Source organism: Dendropsophus ebraccatus, chromosome 11 (genome assembly GCF_027789765.1).
Source record: "Dendropsophus ebraccatus isolate aDenEbr1 chromosome 11, aDenEbr1.pat, whole genome shotgun sequence".
Lineage (NCBI taxonomy): Eukaryota > Metazoa > Chordata > Amphibia > Anura > Hylidae > Dendropsophus > Dendropsophus ebraccatus.
Genome location: NC_091464.1, coordinates 34,027,680 through 34,048,031, shown reverse-complemented (window position 1 = coordinate 34,048,031; position 20,352 = coordinate 34,027,680). Strand labels below are relative to the sequence as shown.

Here is a 20,352-nt window from a genome sequence, read left to right as displayed (position 1 = left end):
TTCCCACTTCCTCAGTAATTAGAAGTCTCCCTGGGGACTTCTAATACAACTACACTGATCTCTCATAGAAATCAGTGTAGCTGTATTATACAGCACCGATCCATCAGATCGGTGCTCTATTGCTTTGGTCTGCTGCATACCATTGCAATAGAATACCGAGCCAGGATCAGTGTCCTTCCGACACTGAGGCCCGGCTCGGTGAGATGAAGGGATCCCCGCTCCGCGAACGCATCGCATTAAAAATCATTGCCTATGGGCTGCACACCTCCAGTTGTAATCAGGGCAGCTAATAATGATGGAGATAGATGACCACTTTAATGATCTATAGATAGGTGGCTGTTCCTTGACACTTTACAAGCCTGCCTATAAGGTCCTATAAATGAGCCCCAATCAACTTACATAGGAAATAGTTGCTCAACATTGCACTCATCTTTTGTGTAAAAGCCTAAAGCTCCATAAAATGCTTACTAACATATACTGAACCAGTGGTTTAGTATAAACTTTCGCAGGATCCTGGGAGTCCCAAAGGTTAGACCGCCACTGATGATAAAGTGCTGCAAGGATATCCTAGCGATGGGCCATCACTTTGTGAGAAGGAAATAACTGCTTCACTCAAAATTAATTACAAGTCTGTGTAAAAATATTTGTTATTTTGATGGGTGGGTTCTTCCCTCTTGTTGTTCACCTTTGAAAGCGTTGTTCATTAAAAAACTGGTGCCACAAAGTGCCAGAGATTTGTAAATTACTTCTATTTAAAAAAAAATCTCAAGTCTTCTAGTACTTATTAGCTGCTTTATGCCTTGCAGGAAGTGGTGTTTTCTCTCCAGTCTGAAAAAGTGCTCCCTGCTGCCCCATCAGTCCATGGCAGGAACTGCCCAGAGCAGTAGAAAATCCTCATAGAAAAACCTCTCCTGCTCTCCAGACTGTAAAGAATCCAACTTCCTGTAGGACATACAGCAGCAGATAAATACTGAAACACTTGAGATTTTTTTTTTAATATAAGTAAATTACAAATCCCTGGAACCAGTTGAAATGAAAAGAATGTTTATTTTTAATTTTTTTGCTGAACATACAGATAGGTGGATTTAGATTGTGAGTCCTAATGGGGACAGGGAGCAATAATTGGCAAAACTATGTGAAGTGCTGCGGAATCTGTGTGCGCTTTACAAATAAAAGTATTATTACATATTATTATACACAATCTAAAATATTTGTATGTACTATTGTCATTTCCTATATTTTCTGTATGCATTCTCTCAGCAATAAAAGTAATTTGTTCCATTTTTATATGTGTTTTTAGATTTTTTTTTCCAACAATTAAATCAACTGCTCACTAAGGTAGGATTACACTAAATGCAATGCAAATTTTGTGTTGTACATGTGGCATATGTTTTGGGGTGTGTGGGGGAGCAGAGTACTCAGAGAAAACCTGCACTAATATGAGAACAACATACAGTACAAACGTCTTACAGATGTTGTCTGTTGTCTATGGTAGCATTCAAACCAAGGACCCCGGTGCTATAAGACTTGGCACATTAATATCACAGGCCCTGATGGGGGAAGACTACAATATACGTTTGCACCCCATTCCCCTGCATTACTGACATATTCCACATAATTTGCATTGTACTAAGTATGACTATTCCCTTAGGCTTTATTCATACTGCATCTGTAGTGAATACTGAACAAGCAGGATAATGTGTCTGTACAATCCCACTGAGCCAATATACACCAAAAGGGTGTGATTTTGGCATGATATGCAATATGCATTAACCATTTCATGCTATCCCATGCGGCAGCATCCATCATTCGGATACAATAGATACAACAGATGGTTCCATTTTGACCTCTGCGGGTTGAATGTAAAACACAACCGCAATCATAATCAGGAGTCTCCTATTCAGAATGTACTCATAAACATTGGTTTTCTTCTATATTGTCATCTAAATGGACTGTATTGCTCAAGCATTCCCATTAAGAAGACATCGCTACTGAATAAATGTAAATGAATGTCTAAAAGATAGAAAGAATGTTTATTTATGACTCATCAAACCAACTAAAGCTTAGCATGACAATGAGAAATCAAACCAAAGCCTTATGGTCGGTAGGCAGTATACGCAGTATACCTATTCAAGTCACTGTTCCATTAGCTCCCCAGCAGTCATGGTAGTGACTTCATAGAAAATGCATACCTTTCTTATTCAGAGTGTCTTGTTGTATTCTTGTCACTGCTTCATTGCCATCGGTTTCATTGTTCCCCGCTGTAACAGATCACAGAATTGTTTATTGCAATAACAACCATTGTATAGGTAGCAAATAAAGTTCTTATGGATCTAAGGGTACCATTACACTAAGCGATTTTTTTGACGATCAACGATTAACAATAAACAAACTCAAACGACTGCTATGGGAAACGACCTGAAATCATTCAACCAGTTACACGGAACGATGACTGCGGTTATTGCGTCTGTCCTGACGTCGCATTGCGTTTGCCGCTAACGACTTCTTACTAAATACGAACGATTTGCGAACAATACAAATAAGTCCAAATTCTATTACATTAAATCGTTGTCTGCTATTACACTAAGCGATTATCATTCAAATTCGAACGATTTTTTGAACGATAATCGTTCTCCGCCAGCCTTCGTGTCATTATGGGAGTCTATGGGAGGCTCGGGCATCTCCTCACTCCACGCTGAAGAATGAATATGTTCGGCCGCGGAATTCGGAGTTCGGCCGCGCCAGTTTTGCTCCGTGTGAACAGAGCCTAAGAATATAAAGCAGAATAGAACAGCAAGCTCGGAACTATAACTTACCTTACATGGTCAGATGTAAGATTGTAACTGTACCTATTGACTATTTTTTTTTTCCCCCATAAATCAATTGTGTAAGCATCAGTCGTAAACTCGATAATATTTATGGTTCAAGAAGAAAATGTTTCCCCACTTGTTGCTACACCCGGCTATTGGACTTCCAAACTGTCTAGAAACTGTAAGGTCATGTTCAATTGATTGTTGTTGTGTTAGAATCGACCAACACTCCAAAGCTAATGCAAGTAAATATCTAACCTGCTCTTATGGGCTTATAGGGCAGGGGATGCAAAGTAACAAAGTACCTATATTATGCCTGTCTGCTACATTGTTTTAATGTAATATTACATTTTGCACTAGGGACAGTACTTTACTCCTTGGTAAACCTTCGCAGTGATGTCACTAATGTCACTTGTTACTGTAGAGTGCTGCATTAAAGGAGAAGTCCGTCCATTTTTAAAATCTGGCAGCTGTCAGGGGGGAATCTGATCAGGAGTAGAAACATACCTCTCCTTGTGCCAGTGGTGAGCAACAGGACCGGCCTTGGGACCCCCCCGACGGAAGGCATTTTCCCCCGAGTTGTGATAACGTCCCAGGAGGGAAAATGCCTGTCCTGGCTGATGGACTGGATGCTCAGCGACGTCCCACCCCAGTCACTGACTGGATGCTCAGCGGCGTCCCACCCCAGTCACTGACTGGATGCTCAGCGGCGTCCCACCCCAGTCACTGACTGGATGCTCAGCGGCGTCCCACCCCAGTCACTGACTGGATGAGAGGCCAGTCCATAAGTCGGGTCGTGATGTGTCAGCACTGGAGATTCCGGTGGGGGTCCTGAGGCCAGTCCCGCCGCTCACCACAGGTACGGGGAGAGGTAATTTCCTACTCCTGATCAAATTTCCCTCCTGCCTCTGCCAAATTTTAAAAATGTCCGGACTTCTCCTGTAACATTCATGAGAAGAGTACGGGTTTGATTCTTCTAACCTGCTGTTAGTGTCTCTTTAAATTCCATGTTGCAGATTCTTTGAAAAGTACAACTTTCATTTGCTCAAACATGTGAACATACCCCAAGAGTTTATCAGGGAAGGGCAGAAAACATTACACAGGACAGAAGCATAACAGAAACAGAACAGGAGAGAAGTTGGGATCGCACGCTTGTACACAGGTCTTTTATGGAGGGGTGGTGTTTTTGCTGATGACTCTTTTGCTGATGACATTCTTTGAACCCGAACGATCGTCATTTGACTCGCGGCAGCTGGAGAAGTTGGATTCTGGCCTAGGGCTGCCTATGGCTGTATCCAGGTTTTTTTTCGGGACTCCCTAAGGTGGCATCAAACTTCTTCAGCCACTGGGAGTCAAATTCCAGGCGATAGGGTTCTGCTCAAGACTACTTGTAATTACTGTATTTGGACTAACACTCCTAAAATTACTCTGCTGCTGCGTCTGTGAGTGGGTGAATCCAAGCAGAATGACAGTTCTTAAAGGGGTTATCCAGTGCTACAAAAACATGGCCACTTTTTTTCGAAGACAACATGACTCTTGTCTCCAGTTCAGGTGCGGTTTGTAATTAAGCTCCATTCACTTCAATAAAACTGAGCAGCAAAACCTATGCCCAAGCTGGAGGCAAGAGCGGTGCTGTCTCTGGAAGAAAGTGGCCATGTTTTTGTAGCGCTGGATAACCCCTTTAGGTCTCCGGGAGCAGATTGATTACAGTATTTAAGCTAGGAAAACATGGCAAGCAGATCCAGGACAACTGAACCCTCTGCTAATTCAACAAACATAAGTAATTGAGCTGGTAGGCAAGGTGCAGTGCTTCTGAGTGCGGGAGAACACTATAGCAGCTAGTGCGTAACTCATCTGGAAAAAAAACACCGTCCACAGGACAGGAAAACTGCTAAAAAATGGTTGAAAAAGTTTTATGTGCCCAAAAAGGTGCCAATAAAAGCTTTATAAAACTAATTAAGTTTATTCTCATTGTTGTTTATATCTATACAGCTCATGAATGGAATTAATCAATTCTGTCTTAATGTTCTCATTTAAAGGGGTACTCCAGTAAAATGGTGCAAAAGTTGTAAAAGAAAGAGAATAACGTTACAATGTAAAAAGCAATTATATGACACAATTTGTCCCATTAAAAAAAAAAATCATATGCAAGAGGTTGATTGGGGAAAAAAATTGGAATGTGATAATGAGAAAGAAAAAAATAAAATAAGTGCTTGGCCATAACAGCCCAAAAAAGTCTTGTCTTTAAATAGTTAAAGGGAATCTGTCCTTAGGTTTATGCCGCCTTAAATAAGGGTAGCATAAACTAGTTACAGAAAGGCTAAACAGATTGGTTTATTACTTACATCATTCTGTTCAGCCGTTCTCCTAATTTGCAGGAGAATAGGATTTTTGCCGCACCCCTCCCCCCGCCCTCCAGCAGCTGATTGACAGGTGACAGCCTATACACAGCATGGATAGATAACTGCTAATCAGCAGCTGGTGGGCGGCGTTTTCTGCTTCTCATGAATACTGAGGACTACTGGGCTCATGCACATAATGGAGAGGACTACTTATTTCCATGTTATTCAGGAGGAGATCTCCGGATCAGCTGCACTGAACAATGTAAGTGATACATCATTCTGTTCAGCTTCACTTACACTAGTTTATGCTACCGTTAGATAGGACACCATAAACCTGCTGACAGGTTAAACAAGGATTTTAACTTGTGACCAAATAATATTTGAGAATTCATTCATTTCTCTGCCCCCGTAGTTTTTCTCAGATGTCACCGGAGGACTACAGACTGCAGGGTTGAGGTCTATAATGTTACCAATGAGTTTTCCATGGAAACCGGTCAGGGGTTCTCCGGCAAAAATCATTTCTGTAAATGCAGGGAACAGCGGATTGATCAAAGAACCTTGTCCAAAACATTCAACAAGTCTGAGCTTTTAAATGCTTTAGGTTCTTTCTAAAGTACAATGCATCTTTTATCATCACATCATCTTAAGATCAAAAATCATGTGCCAATTAATTCGCTATATCTTCATAGTGGCTGGAGATCTATTCTAAAACAGAGCTACAAATTTCCCACATCGACTGACACAACCCCTTTGTGAACAGGAAACTCTTCCTGGTATCTGAATTATGAATCAGCATGGTGGTCTCTGGTGGCTTCTCCTGCCCCACTGGATTTAAAGGGGTTATCCAGCAAAAATATTTTTCTTTTAAATCAACTGGTTTCAGAAGGTTAAATCGATTTGTATTTTACTTGTATTTAATTTCCCATAATTATCAGTTGCTGTATGTCCTGCGGGAAATGGTGTAGTCTTTTCAATCTGACACAGTGCTCTCTGCTGACACCTCTGTCCGAGAAAGGAACTGTCCAGAGCAGTACAAAATCCCTCAGGACAGTTCCTGTCTCAGACAGAGGTGGCAGCAGGGAGCACTGTGTCAGACTGAAAAGAAAACATCATTTGCCGTCGGACACACAGCAGCTGATAAGTACTGGAAGACTGGAGATTTTTAAATAGAAGTAAATTACAAATCTATATAACTTTCTGAAACCAATTAATTTGAATGAAAAATATGTCCCTTTAATTGATAGTGGGAAAGTAGTGAGATGATTTGATCAGCATTTGATTCTTCAGCCACCGGTAATCAAATGGTGTGTGCTTGGGTTTGGATGAACCTAACCTGCTTGAGGTTTTCTCATCGCTCGTGACAGGTTCCTACAGCCATGGACTGCTGCATAAATGGCAACCACCGATAAATGGCCATCTATATACTGTAGTACAAGGAAGGCTAACGTTTGCCAGATTGGGCAAATGTTTTGTTGTCTACTCTGAGTTTGCACATATACCGTTTTAATACATTTGGGCCATTGACCTCTGTGGGACAGTTTTCTATGCATGCTCTGTGCCCTCTACATAGGTTGCTGTGCAGAGGAGTGCTGCCCCTATTATCTACAACAGTTTATCCTGTATTATCTGCATCCATCTTGCCTCTTTTAGTCTTGCCAGTGATACTGATGTAATTACCTCTACAGAACAGGAATTGTAAGGACCCTTTTACACGGGCTGGTTATCTGCAATGCGCGTTCATATGGCTGATAATCGGTCTGTGTAATGCTGTGTTTACACGAAACGATAATTGGCTCGATCGTACGATTAACGATGTCGGAGTAATGAATTTTTTTTCATAACGATCAGCGTTTAGACGGTACGATATATCGTACGGAAAATTCGTTTTGCGATCGCTTAAGCCTATCTCACACATTGGTTAAATCGACGAACGACTGTTCACACGGAACGATCTGCGAATTTTTTGCGAACGTTGCATTTACACGTACGATTATCATTCGAATTCGATCGTTATCGTGCAAATTTGCACGATAATCGTTCCGTGTAAATTCAGCATAAAAATCACCGATCAGCCAATGAGCGGAAGAACTTTTGAGCAGCCCTATAGATCTTTTATCAGCTGCACATCTGCCTGTACAAACAGCGGATGTGCAGCCAATAACAATGAATTGGTGATTGTGCCGTCTTAAAGGTCCCTACGGGTACTATTACACGGGCCGATGAAGGCCCAATCAATGCTGTAAATGAGCGCCGATCTGTTAGATAGGCCCTCATTTACAAACCAATTACATGGCCTGATAATCATTTAGCAAGGGCCGCACTGACATAGCTAGCGGTCTATTCCTCCCTGTCTATTCACGCTCCCAGTCTATTCCTGCGCTCTGTATGTGTCGCTCAGCCAATCAATGGCCGGGACAGCAGCGCACAGTGATTGGCTGAGCAGTCTGTCAACTCCGAAGCTGCAGCGCACAGTGATTGGCTGAGCAGCCTGTCAACTCCGAAGCTGCAGCGCACAGTGCCAGGACACATACAAAGCGCAGAAGAAGACCGTCACTTGTTGGCCGTGCGTCATTGCTACACGGAGCAATCCCCAGCCAATGATTTTAGGTCTGGGCCTAAAGAAACAATCAACTCATGATCGTTTCATCTGCTGATGGTCATCTCTATTACACAGAGCGAAATTCAGCCGAATCGGGCCAATTCGGCCAATTATGGTTACGTGTAATAGGGCCCTAAGTCTGTTATTAGGCGACCAATTTCCATCCCGTCTTTACATCAGCTGATGAGGTGAGAATTCCAGAATAGTTTCCTATTGGACCAATCCTATTTTTACAATATTTTACTGGTACGTGAGCAGGGACGATCGCTGTAGACATAAATACAAATGTTATGGGGGTAAGGAAGACGTACCTATTATCACATGCATTCCAAGTCTTGCTAAATGTCTTGCCGTGTAGTATCCGATGCCTTTTGCCCCTCCGGTGACAATGGCCACTTTTCCATCTTGTCGTGAGAGAACTGCCAGAAACAAAACAGAGGTGAAATATTTAGAGCAATCGTATAATTACTGGAGATACCATCAGAATGCTTTCCTGTTGTGACACACCTGCCTCACAGCTCTTATTATGGCTATTACCTTATTGTGATACGTATAATAATAAGAGCAATCAAGAAGAAAGATGTTATCTCTATTCTAATAGTCAGTTCCATTATATCTCACATATTATCTGCAGTGCGTGAGTTTCACTTCATTATATATATATATATATATATATATATATATATATATATATATATATCCGCTCTACACATTTATTAACCATTACTAAAATAGGATAAAACTAATATAACTGATACACATACTGCATAGGTCATTGGTATAATAGGATAGTGGATATGTACAAGAGAATGGGAAGTTATAGCTCCTAAAATCCATCAAAAAGGATGTCCATCAAAAAGTTCTGTGCCTGTCAGTTTTTTTTTTATAAATCTTTACTACAGTACAGTGGTCCCTCAAGTTACAATATTAGATGCGTCCAGGACGACAAGAGTATGTTGAAAATATTGTATTTTGAGATCAAAATTATATAGAAAATTATATGGGTTCTGAAGCCCCAAAATGTCATCACATAATGAGAGAAAAAATAAGATTAAAAGAAAAATAAGCAGATAACTAATATGGATAAAGCAAGTCCTTGCATGGAACAGTCAGAAAGAGCTAATGGAGACTGAAAATGTCTTTCTATGTAGAGGACTGGAGCATTTTCAGAGTTCTGTACAGATCACACAGAGTCCCAGATATATAAAATTAAGTCGCCCTCACCTGGTGCCCAAAGGAGCAGCTCATCCTGGCCCAGGTAAAGAACAGTACAGGACATGTAGTATCACACTGTACTATAGAGAGGATATACTAGACACACAAAGCAGTACAGCACATGCAGTATCACACTGTACTGTAGAGAGGAGATACTAGACACACAGCAATACATGGCATGTATCACACTGTACCGTAGAGAGGAGATACTAGACACACACAGCAGTACAGGACATGTAGTATCAGGCCATGTTCACACAACATGTGAGACCGGCCGTTCTGTGACCAGGCCGGGTCACGGGACGGGCGGTCTCTAAAAAGATCATCCCGGCCGGTGCTGCAGTACCGGCTGGATATTCTTTCCTGCCGCATCCATGCGCGCCCACATCAGAACTCCCCACAGCACACTATGGAGCGAGCGGCCGCAGGGGCTCGCTGAATAGTGTGCACTGACATGGTTTTCTATGGCTGCTATTCACTCAATAACGGCCGCAGAAAACTGACATGTCAGTTCCTTGCGGCGCCGCTAGGGATCCCGGACGGAGAGTATACTATGTGTATACTCACATTCCAAACGGCTGACTCTGTTAGATGCTGTTAGGGCAAGGAGACACATGGTACATTTCATATATCTGTCTGTGCTTCCAAGATGTAGAAAGTTATTTTTTTCCTCTGGTACAAGGAGTCAAAGAGGCTTTCCAAGCTCCTGATCTGCTGCAAGCTGGACTATCCCACCTCTGCCCCCTGCCTGCTAAATTGACACTCGGAAGCTGAGTCCCAGCAGGATCAGGTATGGGGGGGGGAAGGAGATATTACAGCTTGCTTCAGGAGTTTAGGAAGCCTCTTTGACTATATCTTTGTATCTATAGGATATATCTTTGTACTATATAATAGAAGCATTATTCTAAGTTCTGGAAGCACAGCTGGATATATGAAAGATACCATGTGTCTCCTTGTCCTAACAGCTATCTAACAGTGTCAGCAATTTGGAACTTGAATTACAGCTGACAGATTCTCTTTCAGGTTACAAACCCACTTGGCGGGTCTGCAGCGAGTCTCCATGCTGCGTTTTTGCAGCGAGACTCGCTGCAGATCCCGGCCCTATACTTTTAATGGCAGACAAACACGCAGCAGGGATGTACATCCCTGCTGCGAGTTTGTCTGCAGCCCACCCCATTAACCCCCCGGCCGCCGGAGCTGATACTTCACCTGATCCCGGCTCCGGCGGTTCCCGATGTCTTCAGCAAGCCGGAGCGGGGACCAGGTGAAGTATATGCTGCAGCCAGCCGCCCGCAGCCCCGGCCGCCCGGTCGCCCCCCCGCAGCCCCGGCCGCCCGATCGCCCCCCCCCCCCCCCGCAGCACCGATCGCACGCCCCCCCCCCCCCCCCCGCAGCACCGATCGCTTACACGCCACCCTGCAGCGCCGGCCGCTCGATCGGGGGGCGTGCGATCGGTGCTGCGGGGGGGGGGGGGGGGGGCGTGCAATCGGTGCTGCGGGGGGGGGGCGATCGGGCGGCCGGGGCTGCGGGCGGCTGGCTGGAGCATATACTTTACCTGGTCCCCGCTCCGGCTTGCTGAAGACATCGGGAACCGCCGGAGCCGGGATCAGGTGAAGTATCAGCTCCGGCGGCCGGGGGGTTAATGGGGTGGGCTGCAGACAAACTCGCAGCAGGGATGTACATCCCTGCTGCGTGTTTGTCTGCCATTAAAAGTATAGGGCCGGGATCTGCAGCGAGTCTCGCTGCAAAAACGCAGCATGGAGACTCGCTGCAGACCCGCCAAGTGGGTTTGTAACCTCAGGGTAATTTCCCATTATAAGGTCCCTTGCACACTGAATAAAAGAGGCTAAATTTATGAGCTGATTCCACTTGAAAATTCAGCCTGTTCTTATTTCTTCATTGGGATTTCTCTTGCTTCTCTCCTCTCCGCTTACAGAATGCACATGTTCAGCTTCTTTTACTCAGTGTGCAGGGGCCCTTAACGTGATGACACAACACTGAGATCTGAAAGCGGTGTTAGGGGTTTTACAGTGTGGTCTTTCTGTACAGCTATCACAAGTGGATGAAATTCCGTCCGAGTGTGATGGTTGCTGCCTGATTTTGCTGGTGTGACACTTCAGTTGAGCAGATCAGATGATGCTGTTATTAGCCTTCACACATGGGAGGCGCTTATGGTGCGTTTACACAGAGAGATTTATCTGACAGATTTTTGAAGCCAAAGCCAGGAATAAATTTGAAAAGAGAAGACAGAAGACATCTCAGTCTTTCCTTCATGACATGTTCTGTTTATAGTCTGTTTCTGGCTTTGGCTTTAAAGATCTGTCAGATAAATCTCTCTGTGTAAGCGCACCATTAGTCTAGGATATTGCCGGCTGGATGGAGACGTGTGCTCAGACTCTGCAGTTGTGCTCCACTCGCTGTAAAATTGAGGTGCATTTGCCAAGATTTTTTAAAAGAGCTGCATGTGTGATCACAGGCTCAGAGCCTCACTTACTCATTCAGGTTTTGTGAAGCAATTAAATAAGATAATGCTGCGTTTACATGGAACAATTATCGTTTGAATTTTCGCAATAACGATCACATTTAATCAATAATCGTTCCGTGTAAACACCGCAAACGATCAAGCGATGAAATCGTTCATTTTGATCTATCAACATGTTCGTCGTTTACTAAAAATTCGCAGATCGCTTCGTGTAAACAGTCTTTCAAAAGTTCACTCTATGTGAAAGATGGGCAAAAGCGATCTTAAAAATGATCGCAATAACGATTTTTCTTACGGATTTACTAACAATTTTTCTAATGATTTATTCATCTAAACGCTGATCAGTATAAAACCCAAATTGTTGCTTCAAAATCGTTAAACGATCGATTGGGCGAATTATTGCTTCGTGTAAACACAGCATAAGACAAAATTATTATCTACATCTGGTTTTAGCTTAGGTCGCATTCTCACATACATAGGAACACATTTGGCCAAAACAGCGCCCCATGTGCTTAAAGCGACTCTGTACCCACTGTCCCCCCCCCCCCTCCCAACTACTTATACCTGTTTGTAGCTTATGTGAAGTCCATTCTTCTGTTATGTTTGTCCACGCAGGTTGAGCTTTCGTTCATCTAAAAAACAAACTTTAGTTGAGGAGATGGTGTGTCTAAGAGGTGGGGCCGAGAGCGTTCGTGCCCAGGTGAAGCGCCGTCTGTATGATCTTGGTCTGCGTCTCCCCCTCCTCTAGTTCCACCCTCTGTCCGCCCTTACAGGACACGTTGTTATTGCACATGCGCCGTTGTGATCCACGCTCTGTGTTAGCGATACGCTTGTGCCTGCCCCGCCTCCCATGTTTGTCTGAGCCGCCTCCCATTGTTCCTGCACTGCCTCCCATGTCTTTCTGCGGCCGCTACGCCCACCGCTTACGCTCTTTCAGTACGCATCCTGATCCCTCCACGCCGTGGCGAACGTATCCTGCGCAGGCGCAATGACGCGACCGGTCTTCTCCGGCCAGTCTAAAGCGTCATTGCGCCTGCGCGGGATACGTTTGCTACGGCGCACAACGGCCAAAGCCAAGAAGAGGACTCAGGACGCGGACGGAAAGAGCGTAAGCGGGGGGGGGGGGGGGGGCGTGGTGGCCGCAGATAGACATGGAAGATGGGGCAGGCACAAGCGCATCGCTAACTTAGGGCGTGGACGACAAGCAGCATGACCCGCAACGTCACGGCAACGGCTCAGGCGCAATAACAATGTGCCCTGTGAGGGGGGAACGAGAGGAGGGGGAGACGCAGACCAAGACCACACAGACGGCGCTTCACCTGGGCACGAACGTTCTCGGCCCCGCCTCTTAGACACACCATCTCCTCAACTAAAGTTTGTTTTTCAGCCGAACGAAAGCTCAACCTGCGTGGACAAACATAACAGAAGAATGGACTTCACATAAGTTACAAACAGGTATAAGTAGTTGGGGGAGGGCAGTGGGTACAGAGTCACTTTAACAAAAGCCTCACAATGTTGTCGATCAATCTTGGTGACGTTGTGTGCCTACTGATAAACACACAGGAGAGGGGGGTTTGGAGGTTCAGGATTTGAGAACGCAAACTTAAAAAAACCTGGGCAAATGCTAAATATTTATCAGAACCTTTGTGCTTCTTTCACACACACATTTTCCATAGACCTGGGTTACACAATGAATGGTGACATATCAGGACACTTTCATAACTGCAGTGGCCTTACCAAGAAAACCAAACGAAAGTTGTGGAAGAAAAACTGAAACAGGGATACCTATTGGAACTCAGCAGTATTAATACCACGGTGCACAGGAATGAGTAAATGTTACTGTAGGGGACAAAAAACAATGACTTATCCTTAGGAACGCCCAACAATGTCTGATTGTTGGGGTTCGACTTCTGGCGGATTTGCACAATGAAAACTGCAACATACCACCCCCCTTCACCCACCCCTATCATCAATATAAGAGTGATAATAAAATGCTGGCTACAAATTGTAATTATCCTTTAATGAATATACAAGAAGTGTTGATGATAAATATGAGCATGTCAGGACACTGCAGAGGAATAACAAATTATACGCACACAATAGGAAGATAACATCTTCCCATTAGATAGTATCTGCAGAGGGCAGGGACCATGTTTTCTCATTCCTTCTTACTATTGACAGATGCCTTAATTAAATGTTCCGCATACCCCAGATGTGCCGCATATCACATGTCACCGACACAAATAGCAGCACCTTACTAGAAGGAATCCTGTGTTGGATCCAAATATTAATCTATAGGATTAAGTGGCATGTAGACATGGGGCTTTAATTTACACTACAAAATATAGTCGATTTTCTGGAAAGTCACTGCCAGCTCTAATCTGAAATGTATCAGGCAAAGTAAAGCTTGTAGACTGCCCCACTATGGAACTGATACTACCGTATACAAATACTGGTACCATCAACAGGCCAGTATCCTGACAGTGGTGCACACAGCTATACAGATTTAGGGGGGAGATTTATCAAACATGGTGTAAAGTGAAACTGGCTCAGTTGCCCCTAGCAACCAATCAGATTCCACCTTTCATTTTCCAAAGAATCAGTGAGGAATGAAAGTTGGAATCTGATTGGTTGCTAGGGGCAACTGAGCCAGTTTCACTTTACACCATGTTTGATAAATCCCCCCATAGAGCATACTATAAATAAATGTAGGCAATCCAACACAAAGAGGGAGATTTATCAAACTTGTGTAAAGTAGTATGGGAGTATGTCTGTAGCAACCAGATTCCACTTTTCATTCCTCACAGACTCTTTGAAAAACAAAATGTGAATTCTGATTGGTTGCTAGGGGCAACTGAGCCAATTCTGCTTTACACCATGTTTGATAAATCTCCTCCTATAAGTGTAAAACTGAGAAGAAAATGAATATTTTACTTATACAGCACTAATCACAGCCATAGGTTATATCCATGTTTTCCAGGATTCCCTAGGGAGGCAACCATCTTCTCTAGCCACCGGGAATCAAATGGTGCATGGTCGGGTTTGTGCATGTCAAAGCTGTAGGTTTAGCCATCACTTAAAGGGGTTATCCAGGTCTAGAAAATCATAGCTGTGTTCCCCAAAATACAGCACCACTCTTGTCCTAAGGATGCTTGTGGTATTACAACGAGGCCCTGTTCACTTTAACGGAACTGAATACCACACACAAACTGAAGATAAATATGGCGCTGTTTCTGGATGTGTTTTATACCCTATATGTGTATGGTAAGCTAAAGGGGTACATTGCTTAAGGCTCCAGCAGGGACGTTCATTTCTGATATGATATATCTGAAATGTAATACAATTTTAGGGTAATTTTAACCATTTTTCTCCCAAGAAAGTTTTAGACAAACATAAGTAAATACAGAATTATAGGTAGTCGCTGTATATGTTAATAATTGTGTTGAGAAGATACCAGGAAGTGGTGAGCAATGGGGACAGCCGGGGGTGGGTTGTTTTTGTTTTACTTTTTCAACCCAGTCTGATAACTTATTAACAATGTAAAATGAAAAATTGTCGGACAAACCCTTTAAGCATACTATGCCCTCTAGACATTCTGTGTACAGTGGTACCTTTGTCCTCAAATTCAATTGATTCTGGTAGACAGTTTGAGAATCGAGCAGTGGTTTCCCATAGAAAATAATGTAAATGTGTTTAGCTGGTCCCAGCACCCAGGTTTTCCACTTAAAACTAAAAAACTTAAAACTAATGTACTGTATATACAGACTCACCAGTGCTAAACTCCCGCACGATCCACGCCTGGAAAAAAACAACACTTGAGGGGGGGTGGGGAGACACTAGAGGGGGACAGGTGAAATCAGGATACTAGAAGGAGGGAGAGGCAGACCAGTGCCATGAGAAAACGCACAAAACTACAACCACACAGGTTGAGACCAGTGATGAGAGAAGTTGACAACACGCTCGGGTTCGGCCATGTTCATCTGGAAAGTTCTCTCACCAATAACAGGAGACACCAGCAACTGCCGGTATTAAAATACAGAGCAAAGTTTGAGTTCTGAACGTAACTTCTGGATAAATATTGTACAGTTCAAACTCAGAAGCCTTTGAGTATCAAGGTACCACTGTATTTACAGATGACACAGAGCTCTGTAGTATTTTTGCTTCTATTTAAGATAATTTTCCCCTGGCTAAATAAGTAGCAAAATGGCGCATGGTTTAAGTGTTAATAAGTATAAGGTTATACATTATAATTAGAGATGAGCAAACCGGGTTCGGGTTCGAGTCGATCCGAACGTTCGGCATTTGATTAGTGGGGGCTGCTGAACTTGGATAAAGCTCTAAGGTTGTCTGGAGAACATGGATACAGCCAATGACTATATCCATGTTTTCCACATAGCCTTAGGGCTTTATCCAACTTCAGCAGCCACCGCTAATCAAATGCCGAAAGTTCGGGTTTGGATGGACTCGAGCATGCTCGAGGTTCGCTCATCTCTAATTATTATCATTGGCTGCAGCGGCATCCCATCTCAGCCAGCAAGCGGGCAGGTCCATCACCAAGCTTTCATCTCAGCAGGATATACAGTATCCATGGTCAATGTACAATAGAAAAATACATGGTAACAAGAAGGTGAACTATACATGAATATATTGTAGGTTTACCTAGACATATACAGCCTATGGGGTATGCATATGACATGTATTACGATATATATATAGCTGACCTGTTCTGAACAAGGGACAAAGCTTTTCTTCCCCATTTGGTTTATTCATCAATGCATTTCAGGAGCTATTATATGTTATATTTCTGTTGACATAGATTTACAATTTATTGGTACCTATAGGCCATTACTTATCTTTTATTTGAGACAGGTTTGGGCATAACAGGGAGAAAAGGAAGAAAATTAGATCAGGAGCGGTAATGATACACAAAGCCTGGAATGGGAGTATGCCAGTCCTGCCTGTTATAATACCAATGGAATTAGCTTATAGCCAATGCTGCAATATAATGATAGGGGCCTGTCTACAACAGTACTGCATCAGTATGACCTTGTACAGTCAGCTTATATAGTATGTATAAACTAATAGCTGTGCTTATGGACTGTGTGCGTGGGAGATACCAACATATGAGTTTATGGATTGAGAAGATTAACCTAATTATAAGCCACTTGTAATAAGTAATATATACTCTATATATTCCTCTTGGGGACCACAAAGCAGATTGGTTGCATGACTAAAGGAGTCATGAACTGTTACCAATGGACATTTACAGGCACACATCATGTACTCCTGCTTCACCATTTGTATAAGGATACACAGTGTTGGTGTCTCTATTTTATCGTACTGTTAGAGCCAGTTCACACGGAGCAAAAGCGACGGAATTCCGCATCGGAACCCTCCGCCATGGAATCCTGTCTGCTTCAAAGTGACGCTGTTTCTCTATGGGAGGGCTCACGCGTCTCCACTCTCTGCGGTTCTCTGCTCAAAGGATAGACATGTCAACTGTCCGCAGTGGAACTCCGCTGCTTTTGCTACGTGTAAACTGGCCCTTAAGGTGGACTTTCGCCCATGTTTACTACAATGATTTACACCTCAGCTGTAAATCATCATAAATCAGGTGCTGGAGGAGGCCACACCTTCTCTCCACCTTGTCACACCCCCTGTCCCGCCCATCAGGCGAGTGGGGCGTACGCTACAGAAAAGGCACAGATATCTGCACAAGCCACCCATTTTTGTGCAAACATCTGCACCTTTACCATGGCGTATGCCCGGGGTGCAGTTGATAAATGTGTCTATAGTGCATTATTTAGCTTACTTTTTACCTCACTTTGAGTTTCTGTTTACACCTCATATTTTGGAGATATTATTTTAAGGTTTTTCATAAAGTATTATTGATTTTGACTTATAATTTCTTGCTGATGTAAGGCTATGGGGGGATATATAATATAAGGCTATAGACATCTTTATTGTGCATTTTGGGGGTTATCCTGATATCCCCACTCAATATTATTTACTATTGTCCTTAAAGGGGTATTCCACTTAAACATAACTTTTTATATGTTGCTGCCTATGGTGAGACTAACAATTCATTCCATACTTATTATCTATTCAGTCTCCTTCCCCCAGTTCTGAGCTGCTGCTTTCTGCTGAAGACTCAAAAATCTGTGCATGAGCTTTTCTCTCCATCTCCCCTCTACCTCACCAGATGGCTGATGTAAACAAGTCCCTGTCAGGCAGTATCTGCAGCTTTGTAGCTTCTTTGTAATGCTGGGAGGGCTATTCTGAGGTCCCGTTGCCGATGAACTTACCGTGATTAATCGTCCTGCAGATAGGGACTTGTTTACATCAGTCGTCTCAGAATGTAGGGAGGAACAGGGGGAGAGGGAGGGAAAAGATCACACAGTCTTTTCGTGTCTTCAGCAGAAAGTATCAGCTCAGAACTGTTGGAAGGAGACTGAATAGATAATACCAAGTATTGAATGAATTGTAAGTCTCACCGTGGGCAGCAACATATGAAAAGTTATGTTTGAGCAGAATACTCCTTTAACAATTCTCTATCACTTCAGTCTAAAGAGGCTTTCTGCAAACAATGTTTATCAATGTAAATACTGAACAGAGGTTTTCTCATGAAAGACATTTATCCAATCCTTAAAACACTCCTCTGAACACTCCTTCATGAGAAAACCTTTCTAAAGGTAGCTTTACAGACACCGTATCGCAGAGGAATATGCTGCGGGTCCAGAGTAGATTTAAATAACATTAAATAACTGATCACAGCATCAAATCTGCACCATCAAATCTGCTGCAGATCCTGTAAGTGTGTCTTTTCACACGTACAGGATCCGCAGCAGATCTGCAGCACATTTGATGGCGCAGATTTGAATCTGCAGCAGATCTGCAGCACATTTGATGGCGCAGATTCGCAGGAGATTTCATGACCCAGATTTGCTTTGCTTTGCATTTGCAACTTTAAATCTGCGCCATCAAATCTGCTGAGGATCCTGTCCTTGTGAACGCACCCTAAGGTTTAATCCCATCATAGACATTTATGAGAGCATACACCATTCTCCAGAAGAGGGCTGCTTGGGTGATAAGGGATTCAGTAGATAGGTGTATGTCTCTCTAGTGGGATCTCTAGCTATCATACATTTATGGTTTATCCTGTGTACCATTCATATCTATGATAGCAATATCCCAGTAGAGGCTAAGTTCACACTACATATACTTTCATTAAACAATGGAATCCTGGCCGGAGTGTTTACACTCCGGCTGAGATTCCTTATGGCCACAGAGAGAACTGCCATAGAATAGCGGCCGCTCAAAACTGACAGTTCAGACAATGTAAAGTGCGTCTCCGGTTGCACTTTACATTGTCGGCTATGGTGAACTGGAATGTTGGCACACCCGTATGTGCCCGCATTCCAATTCAAAAGAAATGAAGTATACCTGGCCGGTATTGCAGTACCGGCCGGAATGAACTTCACTGTGACGGCCAGTGTAATACATTGTGTGAACCCGGTCATACATTGTAAGTGTTGGTCCATTTACACAAATGTACTTTATTAGTCTAAAACAATTACACAGATAGAGTCATTGCTTCTTTCACTTATGCATTTAGAGGCATACAAATGCGTGGCATACATAAAAAGTATGAGGCAAGTTAGTTAAGTAAGGAAGCAAGTAGGAGAACAGAACAAGACGTAGCTGAAGTTAATGAGCTGTTAAGGGGACATTCTGATTATACCTCAATGTAAGATTTCCACTTCATCAGTTATAAATTGGCTGCACTTCCAAAAAGCTCAGCACTAGTGGGACATCACTCACGATTTTTTTTATTTATTTTAAGTTTCTTATTAACTCTTTCCCATGGTGGATAAATGCTTTTAAAATCCACAAGCTCTCGTACTTATTTCTTGCTGAGAGCAATAATATTTTTAAACTGGTTCAGAATGGGTTCAGATGACTGTCTGTGACACATATACATGAGCAACCTGCCAAAATGGGATGCTAACCTATACCAGCATGAACAGGCATGGGACCCACTGGTTTTAATGACCAGAATATAGTCAGCTAGTGACTACGGTCAGGTCATTTTCCAAACCAAATGTTTATGTGTTTTTACATGTGTGGTTTGCTGTGCTTCATTGTGGGCCCAAATACATACAGGTTCAGAAAATGTCCCTAGCGTACTACCTTCAGGCCATCAAAGCCAATGGGGCACGTACCTGTCCGTGCTTATATAGGTCGGCATCCCGTTTTGACAAAATGCCAAAGTACAAGTAAGACATATCAGCAAATAGTTGTATGACCTAGCTTAACACTGTACCAAACATTTCTTCCTTTTTTTCTTAATTCCCCTTATTTCATGTAGACTACAGCACATTCATGTAAAAGATTTGCTGCAGAAACATCTGCGAGGTCTCCTTCAACTAAATGGGGTAAACACAAAGCCGTGAAACCCATTCAGATGAATGAAAACAATTTTTATTTGCAGAATACAATCAATTCTACCAAGTGTGACTAAACCCTTATAATAAGGAAAGAAATAATTACATCCATTTCATGCATGGGTTGGTTTATCAGCCTTAACTTTTTATTTGCTGGCATTTTCAGTAAAGTGGTTGTGCAGGCAGGGAGAAATGTTGTGTATGTTACAGGAGCTGCGGGAAACATAAAAGTAAGACAAACTTACCTGACAAGTTCCCATCCCTGCCATGGTCCTCTTTTTCTGTCTTTCTGTGACTTGTCGCATAAACTGTGCACATTTCATGTTAAATGAACCAAAAAGAAGAGGGCCGTGACGGGAACCAGATGCTCAAAAAACAGTAGTGGTGGGAGAGTGAGTGGGGTGGGTAAGTATGGCTCTTTGTTATGTTCCCTGTAGCCCCATCAACATATGAAATATTC

At 43.1% G+C, this 20,352-nt stretch overlaps 1 protein-coding gene across 2 annotated transcripts in view; it reads right to left on the bottom strand.

Annotated features, from left to right (window-relative positions):
* Positions 1–20,352, bottom strand: part of DHRSX (dehydrogenase/reductase X-linked) — a 199,697-nt gene that overhangs the window by 142,950 nt on the left and 36,395 nt on the right. For both annotated transcript variants that reach the window (XM_069945360.1, XM_069945361.1), the window contains exons 2-3: positions 8,063–8,170; positions 2,193–2,261 (exon numbers count right to left, since the gene is read on the bottom strand). In XM_069945360.1, coding sequence (XP_069801461.1) covers positions 2,193–2,261; positions 8,063–8,170 — 177 coding nt within the window. The remainder of the gene's footprint in view (positions 1–2,192; positions 2,262–8,062; positions 8,171–20,352) is intronic.